General features: G+C 35.4%; 2 protein-coding genes across 3 annotated transcripts; both read left to right on the top strand.

The window, feature by feature from the left end:
- Positions 1-2,978: 2,978 nt before the first annotated feature.
- LOC145060128 (uncharacterized) lies at positions 2,979-3,302 on the top strand. The gene has a single exon (XM_079007848.1). It carries the CDS (start codon positions 2,979-2,981, stop codon positions 3,300-3,302), a length of 324 nt encoding a protein of 107 aa, XP_078863974.1.
- Positions 3,303-8,611: 5,309 nt separating this feature from the next.
- Positions 8,612-15,927, top strand: LOC145056761 (hyperosmolality-gated Ca2+ permeable channel 1.8-like). Of its 2 annotated transcripts, XM_079004481.1 has the most exons (11): positions 8,612-9,066; positions 9,658-9,810; positions 9,934-10,069; positions 10,158-10,259; positions 10,445-10,564; positions 10,664-10,744; positions 11,409-11,749; positions 12,031-12,276; positions 13,440-13,764; positions 14,986-15,219; positions 15,319-15,927. In XM_079004481.1, exons 1-11 carry the CDS (start codon positions 8,753-8,755, stop codon positions 15,739-15,741), a joined length of 2,475 nt encoding a protein of 824 aa, XP_078860607.1. In that variant the 5' UTR covers positions 8,612-8,752; the 3' UTR covers positions 15,742-15,927. The 2 variants fall into 2 exon arrangements, with proteins under 2 accessions (XP_078860607.1, XP_078860608.1); XM_079004482.1 differs by lacking the exon at positions 8,612-9,066 and having other exon boundaries at positions 9,688-9,810; positions 9,914-10,069.
- Positions 15,928-16,212: the final 285 nt, after the last annotated feature.

Consider the following 16,212-nt stretch of genomic DNA (forward strand, 5'->3'; position numbering starts at 1 on the left):
GGTCGGGAGGAATACGACGAATTTTTTAATTCTTTTTATTATCCAATTTTAAATCCATTAAACTAAATGAATTCAACTTTGGGCTAATAAAATATAAAACATCGGCTTTTAAATCTTTGTTTATAAAACATAGTAGGTCATGTCACAAATGATTTTTATATATAACTTGTAATAAACATTTTAAAACTAGGTGGGTCAAATGACCCACCTTTGGACTAAATAGACTCGCTAATGAGGAGAAATATCGTACATTTGAAAAAAAATATAGCCTTAGATTGCTTCGAAATCTCGTTGTGAACTTGTGTTTCAGTATTTTGTTATTATGTGGGTTCGGTTCCTTCTTTTGAGTTACAAATTTGTTTTTAACCTTGTTTAATGTTTTTAGGAATAACTCTTAGCATTCTTAATTCATTGGATCTTATGTTGGTGTCTAGAACCAAGAAATGACAACCTTTTTGCCGAGTCTTGTCTCGCAATTCACAAACCTAAGAGCTATACTTTTAAACACTTTTAATCCCTTAAACTTGAGTTTTAGCTAAAGTTTTACTCTTAAAAATATAATCAAAATCATGTGTTTCAAATTACTTGGATGTGAGTATTTAAAACGAGAAGTAAGCCCTTAAACATATGTTTGGGATCATTCATGCGCTAAGACTGAATAAAAGATGAAAAAAATATGTATGGGTACCCAACATGATAGTTCAAGGAAGTCTTGAGAAGTAAAAGTAAAAATAAAGTATAATATACGTGTGATCAAGAAGTAATCTAAGTAGAGTTATTTGGTATGGTTTATAGAGGTGCAGAAAGGGAGAAGCTCATATGTCTCGCGAAAATAGCATTGTCAGGATTTTGCTTGATAGAATCAGGTAAGTCTTCTCATTATACGATGTAGGATGCTAACTGTCTTTGTGACTTTTGCATTGTGTGTTGGGTGAGGCCCGTTTGTATGCTAGGTGGGGGTCTGTTGTGTTGGGAGGCACCCGTTACGTTGGGGAGGGACCATTATGTTGGGCAGGGCCCGTTATGTTGGGCGAGACCCGTTACGTTGGGTGGGGGCCTGTTATGTTGGGCGGTGACCAATGTTATGTATGGTATGTGGTATTTTAAGGGAACTCACTAAGCTTTGTGCTTACAATTTCATGTTTTACATGTTGTATTTCTGGTTCTAAAGGGAAATACCCGACTTGATTACACTGCATCCCCTAGAGTTTTATTTCGTGCTATCTTTTTATGATTTACTCTAATGTTTGAAAACATATTACACTTTGGCTATCTTTGAACAATGAATGAATGGTTTAGGTTGTTATTAAAAATGAAATCTTTTTCCTAGTATTTTTGGGACCTTACATGTTGGTATCAGAGCCTTGGTTTGAGGGATTTGGGCACACTTACCAATGTTTCTAAACTCAAACTGAGGATTAATAAAATATTTTTTAAATAAAACGATTTTTATAAAAGGTTTTTACATAGAAAAAGGTTGTGATGCATGCAATCAACAGAGCTCAAGTAAGTAATTCCCAAAACACCCATACATGAATGTTATGCTTTAGTGTGCTTATATGTTGATTGCATGCTAGAATAAGACTAAGGATATGCTCAGGAGTACATGATAGGATGCTTGATTATGAGAGATGTCTTTATATGCATGATAGTTGAACTTTTAGAGATGCACGTTGTTGAGTGGGTTAAGGATCTTCAAGAATTACGTGTTAGAATTTCCTGATATTTATGATGCCTTGTTGCTTGTTGGTATTTTTGCTCAAATGTTGCTTGCTTTGTGTCATGTGAGGCTTATATTGATGTTAATTAACTATTAAATGAATACGTTAGGTTTCATGCCATAAAGATTAAATAGTTTTAGAGTGTTTGATTTGGCTCTATTGTGCAACTCTTATCTTAGTCCAATCGTTGTAGTGCAGGATCTTCCAGTCGAAAGATTGTTTAATTTTTGTTGTATGTGACTGTATTTGTAAAATAGTTAGTTGGCAGTGGTAGAAGTTCCTTCTTATATGCCTTCTCATTTCTTGTCCTTCCTCCATGTAGCACAATATATATAGTGTATGGGAAGTTTTCAATGAAACCAACAACATAAAGCAATAACCGTTTTGTTTAAAATGGTGATAAATTTGAGACGACAATAGGGAAATCTTTCCGACAAAGGACTAATTTTATAGCATTTATCTTAAAAGAAATTGGAAAATATTGCCTAAAATGTTCTTTAATCTTCTATTTTTTTTTCTGCTTGATCCAAACAAGAAAACCAGATCGCAAATATATGACTAGAAAAATTGTGAATCTCCTTAAATGCTTTCCAATCTTCGATTTTGTTGCTTCTTACACATTAATAGTAACTTACCGGTGGGAGGTAACCATCGTCATCGGAAGTGAGAGGGTGTGATGACTCGATAACTTAATATTTGAAAAAATAGGACGTTGGAGACGATGAAGAAGATGATATGTCATGCAAAGTCGTGTAAAGAGAGCTTAACAACTTTTCTGAATCGCTTGATTACAAGGATGATGACACTGGATCATTAGCTCCAGTGGGCAACAAATGGTGAAGAAGATGGGTGAGAGAGAAGACAAGGAAGAAACATGGATTCATATACTTCAAATTTATTTTTAATATAAAAAACATATTTCCAAAATATATTTTACAACCTTTTAGTAAATATTTTTCAAGCTACATCATTTTTGTAAATATTTTTTATAACTACAATCATTTGGTAAAAAAAATCCAAATTACTTTAATATAAAAGTGTTGAAATTAATTAGTTGTTATCTCTTTATCCAGTTTACGTATTTATCTGTTCATATGTATCAGGTAGACAGCTGTTTTATTCTTCCTTAGTTATAGGAAATTTCTATGTATTTATTCAGAAACTTTAATAAACTTTGATTGGTCGGTTTTGATATCAAGTTCTTGATGGTATCAGAGCAGGATACCCAGATAAATTGTCAACCCTAAGTCCAGCGCCATGACCAACGAAGGAACATCAAACCCCAAGAATGAAACGATTGACAGTAGCTCACCGTATTACATCCATGCCTTCGACTCGCCAAGACAGATGCAGACCAACGATCCCCTCACCGATAACAGTTACAGTGATTGGGTTCAAGAGATGGCAAACTTCCTGTTTGCAAAGAACAAGATGGGTTTTGTAGACGGAACCATTCCGAATCCTGATGAAAAGGACAACACCTACATGCCATGGATGCGATGTGATGCCATGATAAATGGGTGGCCAACGACATCCATGGAAAAGACCATCAGAGGCAGTGTCAAATACGCCAATACCTAAGCAGAAATTTGGGCTGATCTAAGGGAATGTTTCGGTAAGGAGAGTGCTCCCCGTGCGTACGAATTGAAACAAAAGCTCACCATAACAAGACATGGTAAAAATTCTATTCCGGCCTACTATATGACACTTAGGAGCCTTTGGGATGAGATATCCTCGGTCTTAACCACACCCCGATGTACTTGTGGTCGATGCACTTGTGAAATCGGAAAACAGTTAAACGAATTTCAAGAAAAGGAACATTTATATGAGTTTCTTATGGGCCTCGAAAATGAGTTCTCAACCATTCGAACTCAAGTCCTCTCGATGAAACCAAATCCCACGCTCAGAGAGGCTTACAGGTTTGCGTCTAAAGATGAGCAACAACGATCAATTGTAGCATCCAAGGAAAGCCATGTTAAACCTGCTGCATTCCAGACTCATTCTCGGGAAAGGCGCGATAATGTTAATAAGAAAAATAATATTAGAGATAAATGTGGGCAAAAGGATTCCAGATAGGAACATTGCACCTTTTGTGATCAAGATGGTCACAAGAAAGAGGGTTGTTTCAATATTATTGGATATCTAGATTGGTGACCTGGAAAAACGAAGAATGAGAAAGGAAAATCAAAAGTAGCACATGTCGACAGTAAAACATCCAACATAGGAGCGTTGTCTAACAATCAGTACCAGGTTTTGTTGAAGCATCTTTCATAATCAAATGAAAAGACACAAGGTGATGTATCATGCAAAGCTAACATGGCAGGTAAGTCCAATGCGAAAAATGATAATTGGATCATTGATTCGGGCTCGACTGATCACATAGTTCACAAATGTGATATGCTTGAAAATCTATCAAAGGCCTATTCTGAAACACCCATGGTAATACCAAATGGAGAAAGCATCTCTGTTGAAGCTACGGGTGATACCACCCTAAATAGTGAAACTAAAATTAGAGGGGTTTTATATATTCCCAAATTTAATTGCAATCTATTATCCGTGAGTCGACCATCAAAGGAACTAAATTGCTTTGTTGGCTTTTACCCGGATTTTTGTATAATGCAGGACTTACACTCGAAGAAGTTGATTGGAGCGGGTAAATGCGTGCATGGTCTATATCGAATGAGTGTACTAAAGGATGATAGAAACGCCATGAATTTGAAGACTCATGGAGAAGTTTGGCATTCGAGACTTGGTCATGACACTATCTCGAAACTTAGTCATATTGATTTTTTGAAAAACGTTTCCTTTAATTTTAAAGATGATGTTTGCCATGCTTGTGTGAAAGCGAAACATACTCGTTCTGTTTTTCCTAAGAGTTTTATTAAATCTAATGAATGCTTTGAACTTATTCACTGTGATGTGTGGGGCAAATATAGTATACCTTCAACAACTCATGCAAGTTTTTTCCTCACCATTGTTGATGATTATAGCCGTGCTGTTTGGGTTTATCTTATTAAACATAAGGATCAAGTAAGTGATTGTTTAATTAACTTTCACAAGATGATTGAAACTCAGTTTGGGAAGCAAATTAAAAGAATTAGGTGTGACAATGTAGGGGAGTTCACATCTAACAAAATGAAAGATTTTTATTCACGAGAAGGAATATTATTTGAAACTGCGTGCCCGTACACACCCCAACAAAATGGGGTGGTGGAACGCAAACATCGCCATTTACTCGAGACAACTCGCGCTTTAATGTTCCAAGGAAGCCTACCGAAAAATTTCTAGGGTGAATGTATTGAAGCAGCTACCTACATCATTAATAGATTGCCATCTAAAGTTATACACCATAAAACTCCTTACAAAATTATTTTTGGTGAAAAACCTGATTATGAGGGAATGAGAACGATGGGATGTCTTGCCTATTACCACAGTACAGTGACAGGGGGAGACAAATTTGAACCAAAAGGAAGATCAGGAGTTTTCATTGGTTATCCTGTTGGCACCAAAGGGTAGAAAGTTTATAATGTGGAACATGGAAAGATTGTAATCTCGTGTGATGTTCGTTTTTTTGAAAAGGTTTTTCCTTATATGAAACTGAAGAAAGAGGGTTACAATCAGGATTCCTTTGAAATTCCCACGTGGCATGAAGACACCGTTGAAAGTGGTTTTAGTGAAGAGGGTCTTCGGGTTGATGAGGAAACCTATTCTTCAAGCGATTTGACAGGGCAAATCTTTGAAGATGAAAGTGAAGTTCATAGCTCGTCTGAAACTCACAACATAGTTACACAAGATATACTTGAAGAGGAACATATCACTACGCCCGTTGACAACAAAGATCAACTGGCTAGACCAAAAAGAAACAGAAGTCAACCAGCATGCTTCCGTGATTTTGATGTCTAGCTGCTACCTTCGATAGACTACATGCAAACCGCCCCTGATCAGCCTTCTTCGACGGTATATCCCATTGCTAACTATGTTTCATATGATGCTTTTTCTGACTCACATAAAGCTTACTTGGTAGCCATTACAAAAAATAGTGAGCCCAAAACTTTTTATCAAGCCATGAAGGATGCAAGGTGGCGAAAAGCTATGCAAAATGAGATTGAAGCCCTTGAACAAAATGATACGTGGTCTCTAGAAAACTTACCAGAAGGCAAACATGCTATTGACTCTAAATTGGTCTACAAGATTAAATATAAGCCTAATGGTGACATCGAAAGATATAAAACGCATTTAGTAGCAAAGGGTTTCACCCAATTTGAAGGTGTGGATTATCATGATACTTTTACCCCGGTTGCTAAGCTCGTGACAATTCGTTTTTTTTTAATGGTCGCTGTCAAAAGGAATTGGAAGTTGCATCAATTGGATGTCAATAACGCCTTTTTACATGGCGAACTAGAAGAAGATGTTTATATGAAAATTCCACAGGGGTTTTCAAAACGGGATGACACTCGTGTTTGCAAATTGAAGAAGTCATTATATGGTTTAAAGCATGCCTCACATACATGGTACCAAAAGTTCACTAATGCTTTAGTTGACTTTGGTTATAAGCAGTCTCGAGCTGACCATTCTCTTTTTACAATTCGAGATGGTGATTTGTTTGCAGTTGTTTCTTATTTATGTTGATGATGTTATCATCACGGGAAATCATGTTTCCAAGATTGACTTTACTAAACAACATCTCGACAAAGTCTTTAGCATCAAGGATTTGGGTCCCCTCAAATATTTCCTTGGAATTTAAGTAGCAAAAACTTCAGATGGTCTCGTCATGAGCCAACGGAAATACACTATTGACATTCTTGAAGATTGCGATCTACTTGGCTGTCGCCCTAGTACGTTTCCCATGGAACAAAACACGAAGATTGACAAATTTCTTGACAGTCCTTGAACTGATGCCAAGCAATATCGACGCATCATTGGTCGTTTGTTGTATTTACAAGCTACTAGACTCGATATCGCGTATTCTGTAAAACATTTTGAGTCAGTTTGTTTCTGACCCACGTGAGGAACACATGAAGGCAGTTACTAGAATTTTGCGCTATCTCAAGGCTACCCCTGGTCAAGAAATTTTCATTCCCAAACATGGAGACTGTCATATTGTTGCTTATTGTGATGCCGACTGGCTCGGTTGTGTTACTACATGAAGATCACGTACCATATACATTTTACTCTTAGGTGGCTCCCCAGTATCCTGGAAGACAAAGAAGCAGTCCGTGGTCTCGCGTTCCTCCGCTGAAGCAGAATATAGGGCCATGGCAACGACTGTTAGTGAAGTCCTTTGGTTCCGATGGCTGTTGCAAGATTTCAATATTTATATAACCGATCCTACTCCTTTGTTTTGCGACAATCAAGCTGCGCGCCACATAGCCAACAATCCTGTCTTCCAACGAACAAACCACGTTGAGATGGATTGCTATTTTGTTCGCGAACGTGTGGATTCCCGTGACATTAAGCCTCTCTGCATTGAATCAAAACGCCAGATTGCCGATCTCCTTACTAAGCCCTTGGGTGCTGAACGACTCCAGTTCTTACTTAACAAGCTGGCATTCGTGATCTTCATGCTCCAGCTTGAGGGGGAGTGTTGAAATTAATTAGTTGTTATCTCTTTATCCAATTTACGTATTTATCTGTTCCTATGTATTAGGTAGACAATTGTTTTATTCTTCCTTAGTTATAGGAAATTTCTATGTATTTATTCAAAAACTTTAACAAAATTTGATTGATCGGTTTTGATACCAAGTTCTTCAAAAAGTTTGTGATATTCGAATAGAAGTCTACTATATAATTTTCAAATAATCATTAAATCAATTTAATTGTGATTGTCCTTGATTGTAGGTGTAAAAATACATATGAACTTTCACATGCTTAATTTAATCATTTGATATCTATATTCCTTTTTCAAAATTTCAATATATCCTACAAATATAATTTTATTTTGTACCAAATTTTGGATAAATTTAAAATGTGGTCCATAAAGCCAACATCATGGCGTCAAATTAGCAATTAAATGCCCTCTCACATGGGTCACACACAACACAACAAACAATTCATGATTAACCAATTGACCACTCTATTTGTATCTTTTTCCCCACTTGTAAAAGCCAATACACATGCGTATAAATATTTAGAACCAAAATAACTGCTAATTAAACCAAAAGGTCCAAAACAATGCATAACTAGGTGGTAGGTTTACTTTGGTCAACTAACTTATATAAATTAATTTAATTCTTAAACTTTTTTAAACTGCGGCAAGGTAAATGTAGTTTTTCAAAAAGTTAGACTACTTTTTTTTTAAAAACTTTTTAAAAATATTTCAAATATACTTTAATTAATTATCGAAAACTTATTATCTTAACATATTTTGTGTTTTTTCTTCTATATCTCAACTAACTTACAATCTAGTTTATCAAATGTCATTTTATGAGTTAAATTTTCAGTTAACAACAAACTTTTCAGTTAACAACTAATTTTTAACTCCTATTCAAAACATAACCAAAGTCTAAAAGTATGTCAACTGTGCATATTACAAACGTTTGTTCAATTTCGTATCTTTCCTTAACAATTCATGGTATTTTAAAGACAAAAAGGTAATGTGATTATAAAAAGGGAGAACGTTTTTGTCAACTATGTCACGGAATCCGTGAACCTAAAAACAAATAAAAATCCACCGCATTTGCACTATCAACAGTGCTGCAAAAAGATAAGATAGTTGCCAAAAACCTAAGCAAGATCAAACCATATAATAAAACCAAAATCTATTTCTTTAAACTTTTACCCATAAAATATTGCAACAATCATGCTAATGATTTAATCCTTTAAAAAACTAAATAAAAACTATAAATAAAAAAATATATTTCCCATTTCTATTCCCTTCCCACCTTCCATATGACACCAAAACAAGAACCATTACACAAAAATATTCTGTTACTCGTATCAATCAAAAGAAGTCTTTTCGATTTCACATTCTGTCATTCTCCAATCTCCACCTTTTATCTACCTTTTTCTCTAAACTTTCTATCTCCATTTTCATGGCAAGTCTTGAGGATATTGGGGTTTCTGCACTGATAAACCTCATCGGCGCTTTCGCATTCCTTTTAGCTTTTGCTTTTCTCAGACTTCAACCCGTTAATGACAGAGTTTACTTCCCAAAATGGTACATCAATGGAGCTAGGAGTAGTCCTAGACACAGGGGGAACTTCGTTGGCAAATTTGTCAATCTCAATTTCGCTACTTACCTTACTTTCCTTAATTGGATGCCTCAAGCTATGAAGATGAAGGAATCTGAGATCATTGAACATGCTGGACTTGATTCTGCTGTTTTCTTGAGGATTTACATTCTTGGGTACTTCTAACTATCCTTTTCTTCACATGGGGTTTCGTTTATTTCCACAATAAATCACAATTGCGCAATTTCTGTGGAGAAACTTATCGAAAGTCCGGGCTTTTAATGTCGGTTTCTTGAAAATTTACATGGGTTTTCGTTCAATATGTCAAATTGTTCATAATTTTAGCTTAATTAGTCTTATACTCTTGCTAGTTGTGAATTATTTGAGAAAGATTGTGAGAATTGGGATTTTACTGTTCTTTAAGTTATCACAATTCGACAACCCCTCTTCAAAAAAGATTGTGAAATTTGGGATAATCTTATCTATCTTATCTTTTTCTCTAATGGGTCTTTGTTAATATGGTAGAATCTGTCATAATTTGAGCTTCAATAGTAAAATATTCGACTTTATTGTGAATCGATTGAGAAAAGCTTATTGATTCCTGTGTATATATATACCCATAACCATTATTAGTAGTTTTTTATGCTTTTTAATTTTGGTCAACAAGATTATCTTCCTTCGTGAAAAGGGTATTTACGACATTTGATTAGTAGTTAAACAACAGGATAAATAATTAATCTTTAACATCATCTTATTGTAATTGACAGCTTAAAGATTTTTGGACCAATCACTATTGTCGCACTCTTGATTCTTGTTCCAGTCAACGTATCGGGTGGGACTTTATTTTTCCTCAGCAAAGAATTAGTAGTCAGTAACATCGACAAGCTTTCAATATCAAATATTCAACCGAAATCTCTCAAGTAAGTTTAAATTCTTCACGATTTATATTTTTATACATAAAATTCAACACTACAAATTAATATCACTCAAATAACGCGTTTCAGTTATATTAATGTCTCGTAGGTTATATTTTCTACTTTCAGATTTTTTGCACACATTTCAATGATGTATTTATTTACATCTTGGATATGCTACATGCTCTACAAGGAATATGATATGGTAGCTTCAATGAGACTAAAGTTTTTGGCTTCGAAAAGTAGGCGAGCCGAACAATTTACAGTAAGCTGAAAATGTCTTTTTTTTTTTTTTTTTGTTTTATGAAATTATAATTTTTTTTGTATTAAAGAGTTTAAATTTCTTTTTGTAGGTTTTAGCGAGGAATGTGCCACATGTGTCGGGGCGTTCTGTATCCGATAGTGTTGATAGTTTCTTTAAAAAGAACCACCCGGATCACTATCTGTCTCACCAGGTAAAAAGGGTATTTATGTCTTTTGCACATAAAAGAAATCGAAAAGGAGTTTTATCCCCACCTTTTTTGATAGGACAAAAAGTTGCACTTTTTGTCTTATTGACATACTAGTTCATTCACAAGCATTAACTAGTATGATGAATATTTGTTATGTAACTATTAAACCAAAACTATTGTAATTTTAGGTTGTTTACAATGCAAACAAGTTTGGAAGACTTGTTAGGAGAAGACATCGATTGCAAAATTGGTTAGACTACAATCAACTTAAATATGAAAGAAACCCTGAAAAGCGACCGACTATGAAGGTAGCTACTCTAAATTTTCAAATTTGAAACCTATTTGAGCTTCTTAAATTTGCTCTAAATTCTAAAAATACTAACTTTAATTTTCTTTTTGATCATTAGACGGGTTTCCTTGGACTTTGGGGTAAGAAGGTAGATTCCGTTGAATACTACAAACAACAAATTAAAGAGTTTGATGAAAGAGTAAGTGGTTTATAGTTATTAAAACTATCTACTTTTTCCCTCATGAATATATCTATTTCATTTGTTCTAGAAACATCCGGAATATACTTTGACTTTGTAGGCTACGGTTGTTACACAAAACATGATTGGAAGGGATGAGACCAGACAAACATTCTAGGGATAGTTTTGACTTTTGATGATGAGATATGAAGGGTATTCACGTCTTTTTTGCAAAAATGAAAGATCCAGAGCAAGTCCTTGTCCCACATTTTCGGTTGAGATAAAAATTGCAATTTTGTCTCACTTCATTGTCACCGTCAGTCTGCTACTATCTCTGTCACTTGTCACTGTCAGTCTGTCACTCACTTGTTACTATCAGTCTGTAACTGTCACTGTCATGTGTTACTATCAGTCTGTAATTATCATTGTCATTGTCACTATTATTGTCGCTCTGTCACTGTCACTGTCACTGTCACTGTCACTGTCACTGTCACTTGTCACTTGTCACTTGTCACTATTATTGTCACTTTGTCACTGTCAGTCTGTCTGCCACTGCCACTGCCACTGTCACTGTACAACAAACAGGCCCGTAAGGTCAAACATGCTAAATTCTAGTTCCAAACATTGATCGAATTCACATCTTTTCTTTTCTTGTTTAATTTATTACCTGTTATTAAAATGATAGTTGACAATGGAGCGACAAAAAGTACTAAAAGATCCAAAATGCATAATGCCAGCTGCATTTGTATCATTCAACACTCGATGGGGGGCAGCAGTATGTGCACAAACACATCAAAGCAAAAACCCGACTCTATGGTTAACAAAGTGGGCCCCAGAACCTCGTGATGTTTATTGGAAAAATCTTGCTATACCCTTTGTTTCCTTAAGCATCCGTAAACTTGTTATATCATTATTACTCTTTGCTCTTGTATTCTTCTACTTGATTCCCATTGCATTCGTTCAATCTCTTGCCAATCTTGAAGGTCTTGAAAGAGTTGCTCCTTTCCTTAGGCCTGTAGTTGAATTGTAAGTAAATTCTTCATCTTTAACTCAAGTTTATACTTTTATTAAACCACTAAATTCAAGAAATAGCAATTTACTTTTATACTTTTTCTTAAAATCGGTAGATTTATCAATATATATATATATATATATATATATATATATATATATATATATATATATATAATGCTCTAATAGGAAGAAATGAAAGTTGGATTCTATAATAAACAAATATATGAAAAGAACATTGCTATTTATTGCATCGAACCCAACTTAAAACGATCTTAAATTTTTTGAATTTTCAGGAGTTTCATCAAATCTTTCCTCCAGGGTTTTCTCCCTGGTTTTGCTCTCAAGTTTTTCCTTTACATTCTTCCTTCTGTTCTTATGGTTATGTCAAAAATTGAAGGACATGTGGCATTTTCAGTTTTGGAAAGAAGAACAGCTGCAAAATATTACTATTTCATGCTTGTGAATGTCTTTTTGGGAAGTATTGTAGCAGGAACAGCTTTTGAACAGCTTGATTCTTTCCTTCACCAGTCCCCTACAGAGTAATATTTCCTTACTCTCCTTTCCAAAATGTATTAAAAGTAGAGTAAATTCCAATTTCATCCCCATACTTCATGAAAATTTATCGTTTCAATCCAGATGTTATACTTTTTCGCATTAGTAGTCCCTAAAGCATAGTCTTTTTCCAATTTTAGTCGCCAAAATATGGTGATATGACCCCTGCTTGTAGGGGGTGTAGTCTATAAATTTTCTTTAAGGAAAGGACCATTTTTGTAACTTTTTAAACACAAGGACCGTTTTTGTAAAGAAAAATCTTCACAGAGACCTATTCTGTAAATTATAGGGACAGTTTTTGTAATTTATTTTCTACACGGGGATCAAACCTGCCAACATACGAAAGTTTTGAACACATGAACCGTTACTTAAAAAAAACCTCACAGGACCTATTTTGTAAACTACAGGGACAGTTTTTTGTAATTTATTTTCTACACAGGGACCAAACCTGTCAACACACGAAATTTTTAAACACATCGATTATTTCTGTAAAAAAAAAATCTTCACATGGACCGTTTCTGTAAATTACAGTGACAGTTTTTGTAATTTATTTTCTACATAGGGACCAAACCTGCCAACATACGAAAGTGTTATGGCTAAAGTCTCAAACCCAAAGAGTATACTATTCATTTCCCAATTGTAATTAAATACATATAGTAATGTAGGGGAATACCATCTCATTTAGTGCCCACATAACACATGTAATGAATATACACTAAATCAAACATCTGGACTGAAACCGTAACTTTTGATTAACCATATGGACGAAAAGTGTAACTTAGTTTTGAAATTATATGTCAAAAGTTAACTCCAAGGTTTTGAAAACCGGACTGGAGACCGAACTGGTCGTCTTACTGGTTCGATGGTTCAAGTGGTCCAACCGGTCTCAAAAACCGGAAAAACCGGATGATGTCATAATTATATTTAATTATATAAAAAAAATACAAAAAATGAAAAAAAAAGAATATTTTTCCGGTTTTGACCGGTTTTACCGGTTCAACCGGACCGGTTTTCACCGGTTCAAACGAATACCGGTTTTTTGGTCTTAAAGAACCGGATCCGGGACCGGTTCCCGGTTGAACCGGCCGGTCCGGTCCGGTTTTCAAAACATGGGTTAACTCAACTCATTTTCATTGATTTTTTAATATAGGATTCCGAGGACTATAGGGGTGTCAATTCCAATGAAGGCGACTTTCTTTATTACATATATAATGGTTGATGGGTGGGCTGGAATTGCAGCAGAGATTCTTCGGTTAAAACCGTTGGTCATTTATCACTTAAAGAACATGTTCATTGTGAAAACCGAACGCGATAGAGAAAAAGCAATGGACCCTGGGAGTGTAGATTTCCCTGAAACTATTCCTTCTCTTCAATTATACTTCCTTATGGGAATCGTATACGCTGTCATTACTCCAATCCTTCTTCCTTTCATTCTCGTGTTTTTCGCCTTTGCGTACTTCGTTTATCGCCACCAGGTATTTTTTGTCGCCTTTTATTCTTGTTTTTGTAATAAAAAACGGCAATTTTTATACTTATTTGTATACCCTGATGTGACTATTTATGTGAGTCGAGGGGGTATTTATAGCAAAACCCTAAAAATATCAGGGGCTGTTTGATAGTTGCTGACTGGTCAGATCTGGGGTTGTAATTACTTGAGACCGACTCAAACCGACTCGGGTCAAGTCGAGCTTGAGCTACTCGAGTATATTATCGAACTGAGCTTGAGTATTGAAATACTTGGCTCGTGAAGCTCGTGAGCTTAATTGAGCATTGTTATATCTACACATTTACCCTTTGTTTTATTCATATTTAGAGTGGAGTTGAGCTCACAAGCTTAATCACATTTCTATTGTAATTTGTAAATTAATGTAATTTTATTTTCTTAGTAGTTAACTGAGTCGGGTCGAGCTCGAAATTGTTGATTACTTTATCGAGCTTGAGCTTGAAATTAAGGCTCGAATGGAGTTATGTATTTGAGTCAAGTTTCGAGCTTGGTAATGCTCGATTCGACTCGGCTTGATTACACCCCTAGTCAGTTCTCAGTCAGTCATTGCATCTGATTGAAACAATGTTGTTTGATATGACTATTTTGCCCTAGTAGTAATGAGGTGTAGAGATGCACAAAACCCGAATCCGATCCGATCCGAATTCAATCCGGTTTCGCTTACGTCATCAAAAATCTGATCCGGTCAAAACCTGATCCGAATCCGGTAAAAATCCGATCCGGTTCCAACCAAAATCCGAATCCGATTATAATCCGATTTGAAACCGGTTTAAACCGATTTTAGTGAGTTTTAATTGGATTTTGGGGCGGATTTGGATCCGGTTTTTAGCGAATCCGGTTTACGATCCGGTATCAAATCCGATTTGGAATATAGGATTAGGATCCGATTGAAAATCCGGTTTTAAATCCGATCCGATCCGGTTTGGTCAAAACCGATTTTGACCCAATCCGGTTTCGGATTGGATCCGGTTTTGAATAGTGAAACCGGTTTTTGTGTGCATCTCTAATTGAGGTGAGAGCCCATAAGTGACCTAGTGTGCTAAATGTTCAAATACCACTATTTTGTCCTAGTAGTAATGAGGTGACTTGCGATTTACCTTCCTCATGTTTGTGGGACCCATTGGTGGGGGTGTATATGTTAAAGGATAAAAGAGTTTCATTTATTTATTTATTTATTTTTTTCAAAATGCAGATAATTAACGTGTACAATCAACAATACGAGAGTGCAGCTGCATTTTGGCCACATGTTCATACTCGTATAATCGCAAGCTTGTTAATATCCCAATTGCTTTTATTGGGACTTCTTGGCACAAAAAAGGCTGCAAATTCGACTCCATTGCTTGTCGCATTACCTATTTTAACCCTAACTTTCCACAAATACTGCAAGAATCGCTTTGAACCTGCTTTCCGAGAATACCCTCTCGAGGTAAGCGAAAAAAAATTCTGTCATCAATGATAACGAAGGGTATTTTAGTAAAATTCGCACTTCGCATTCCCTATAAACTTCTTGTGGTTTGTTTTTTAGGAAGCAATGGAGAAGGATACACAGGATAAAGCTTCTGAATCTGAGATCAATCTCAAGGCTTTCTTGGCCGATGCCTACTTACACCCGATTTTTCGTTCTTTTGAAGAAGTGGAATTGGTAGAGGTTAGAGTCGAGAAGAGCCCACCTGACACACCGAGTCAACTCGCTTCTGAACCCGTTTCTCCTTCACGTTCACGTTCACGTTCACGTTCTCCTTCTCCCTCTCCACCCCATCATTTAGATCAAGAAGAACAAGAAGAATCTGTTACTGTTCAACACTATGAAGTTGGACCTCCGGCTAATGTTTATCACTATGGATATGAACACCATGAGAACATCTTTCACTACAATATGGATCAATACAATGAGACACAACACAATGTGGAGAACTACAATATGGATCATAGTTACTATCGTTATTGAGTTCAAGCATAGATCAGTTTGTATTTTATGTTCTTTTGATTTCGTAAGTTGCTAACCATTTTTACAAAATAGTCTTGTGAATAGTGATTGTTGGGAGATGTAATTGACATATCCACATAAGGGTTTGTTTATATGATTGTAATCTTGGTTAATCTTTGGAATATATTTTAAGTTGCAAGTGAAAAAGTAATGCACATTATGTAGGGTTTTTTTTTGTGTATAATTTGGTCAAATTTGGGGAAAGGTTAAATCGATTAAGTTAATTGACATAAAGAGTTCTCAAAACCTTGTCTAGAAGTTGTTTTCCGAAGCTTAATTTAAGAAATAGAAAACCTCTAAATTTCTTATCATGCACATTCTCAAATGGCATGGTTTTTAGTTTTTAAAAAAACTTTGCAATTGTAATTCGCATCAGAAAGTCTATTTCCACATGAGAGCAAAAGATTAACCTTGAGAATTGCTATGATATTA

The sequence above is a fragment of the Lactuca serriola genome, chromosome 6, assembly GCF_051521515.1.
Source record: "Lactuca serriola cultivar US96UC23 chromosome 6, Lser_US96UC23_V15, whole genome shotgun sequence".
NCBI lineage: Eukaryota > Viridiplantae > Streptophyta > Magnoliopsida > Asterales > Asteraceae > Lactuca > Lactuca serriola.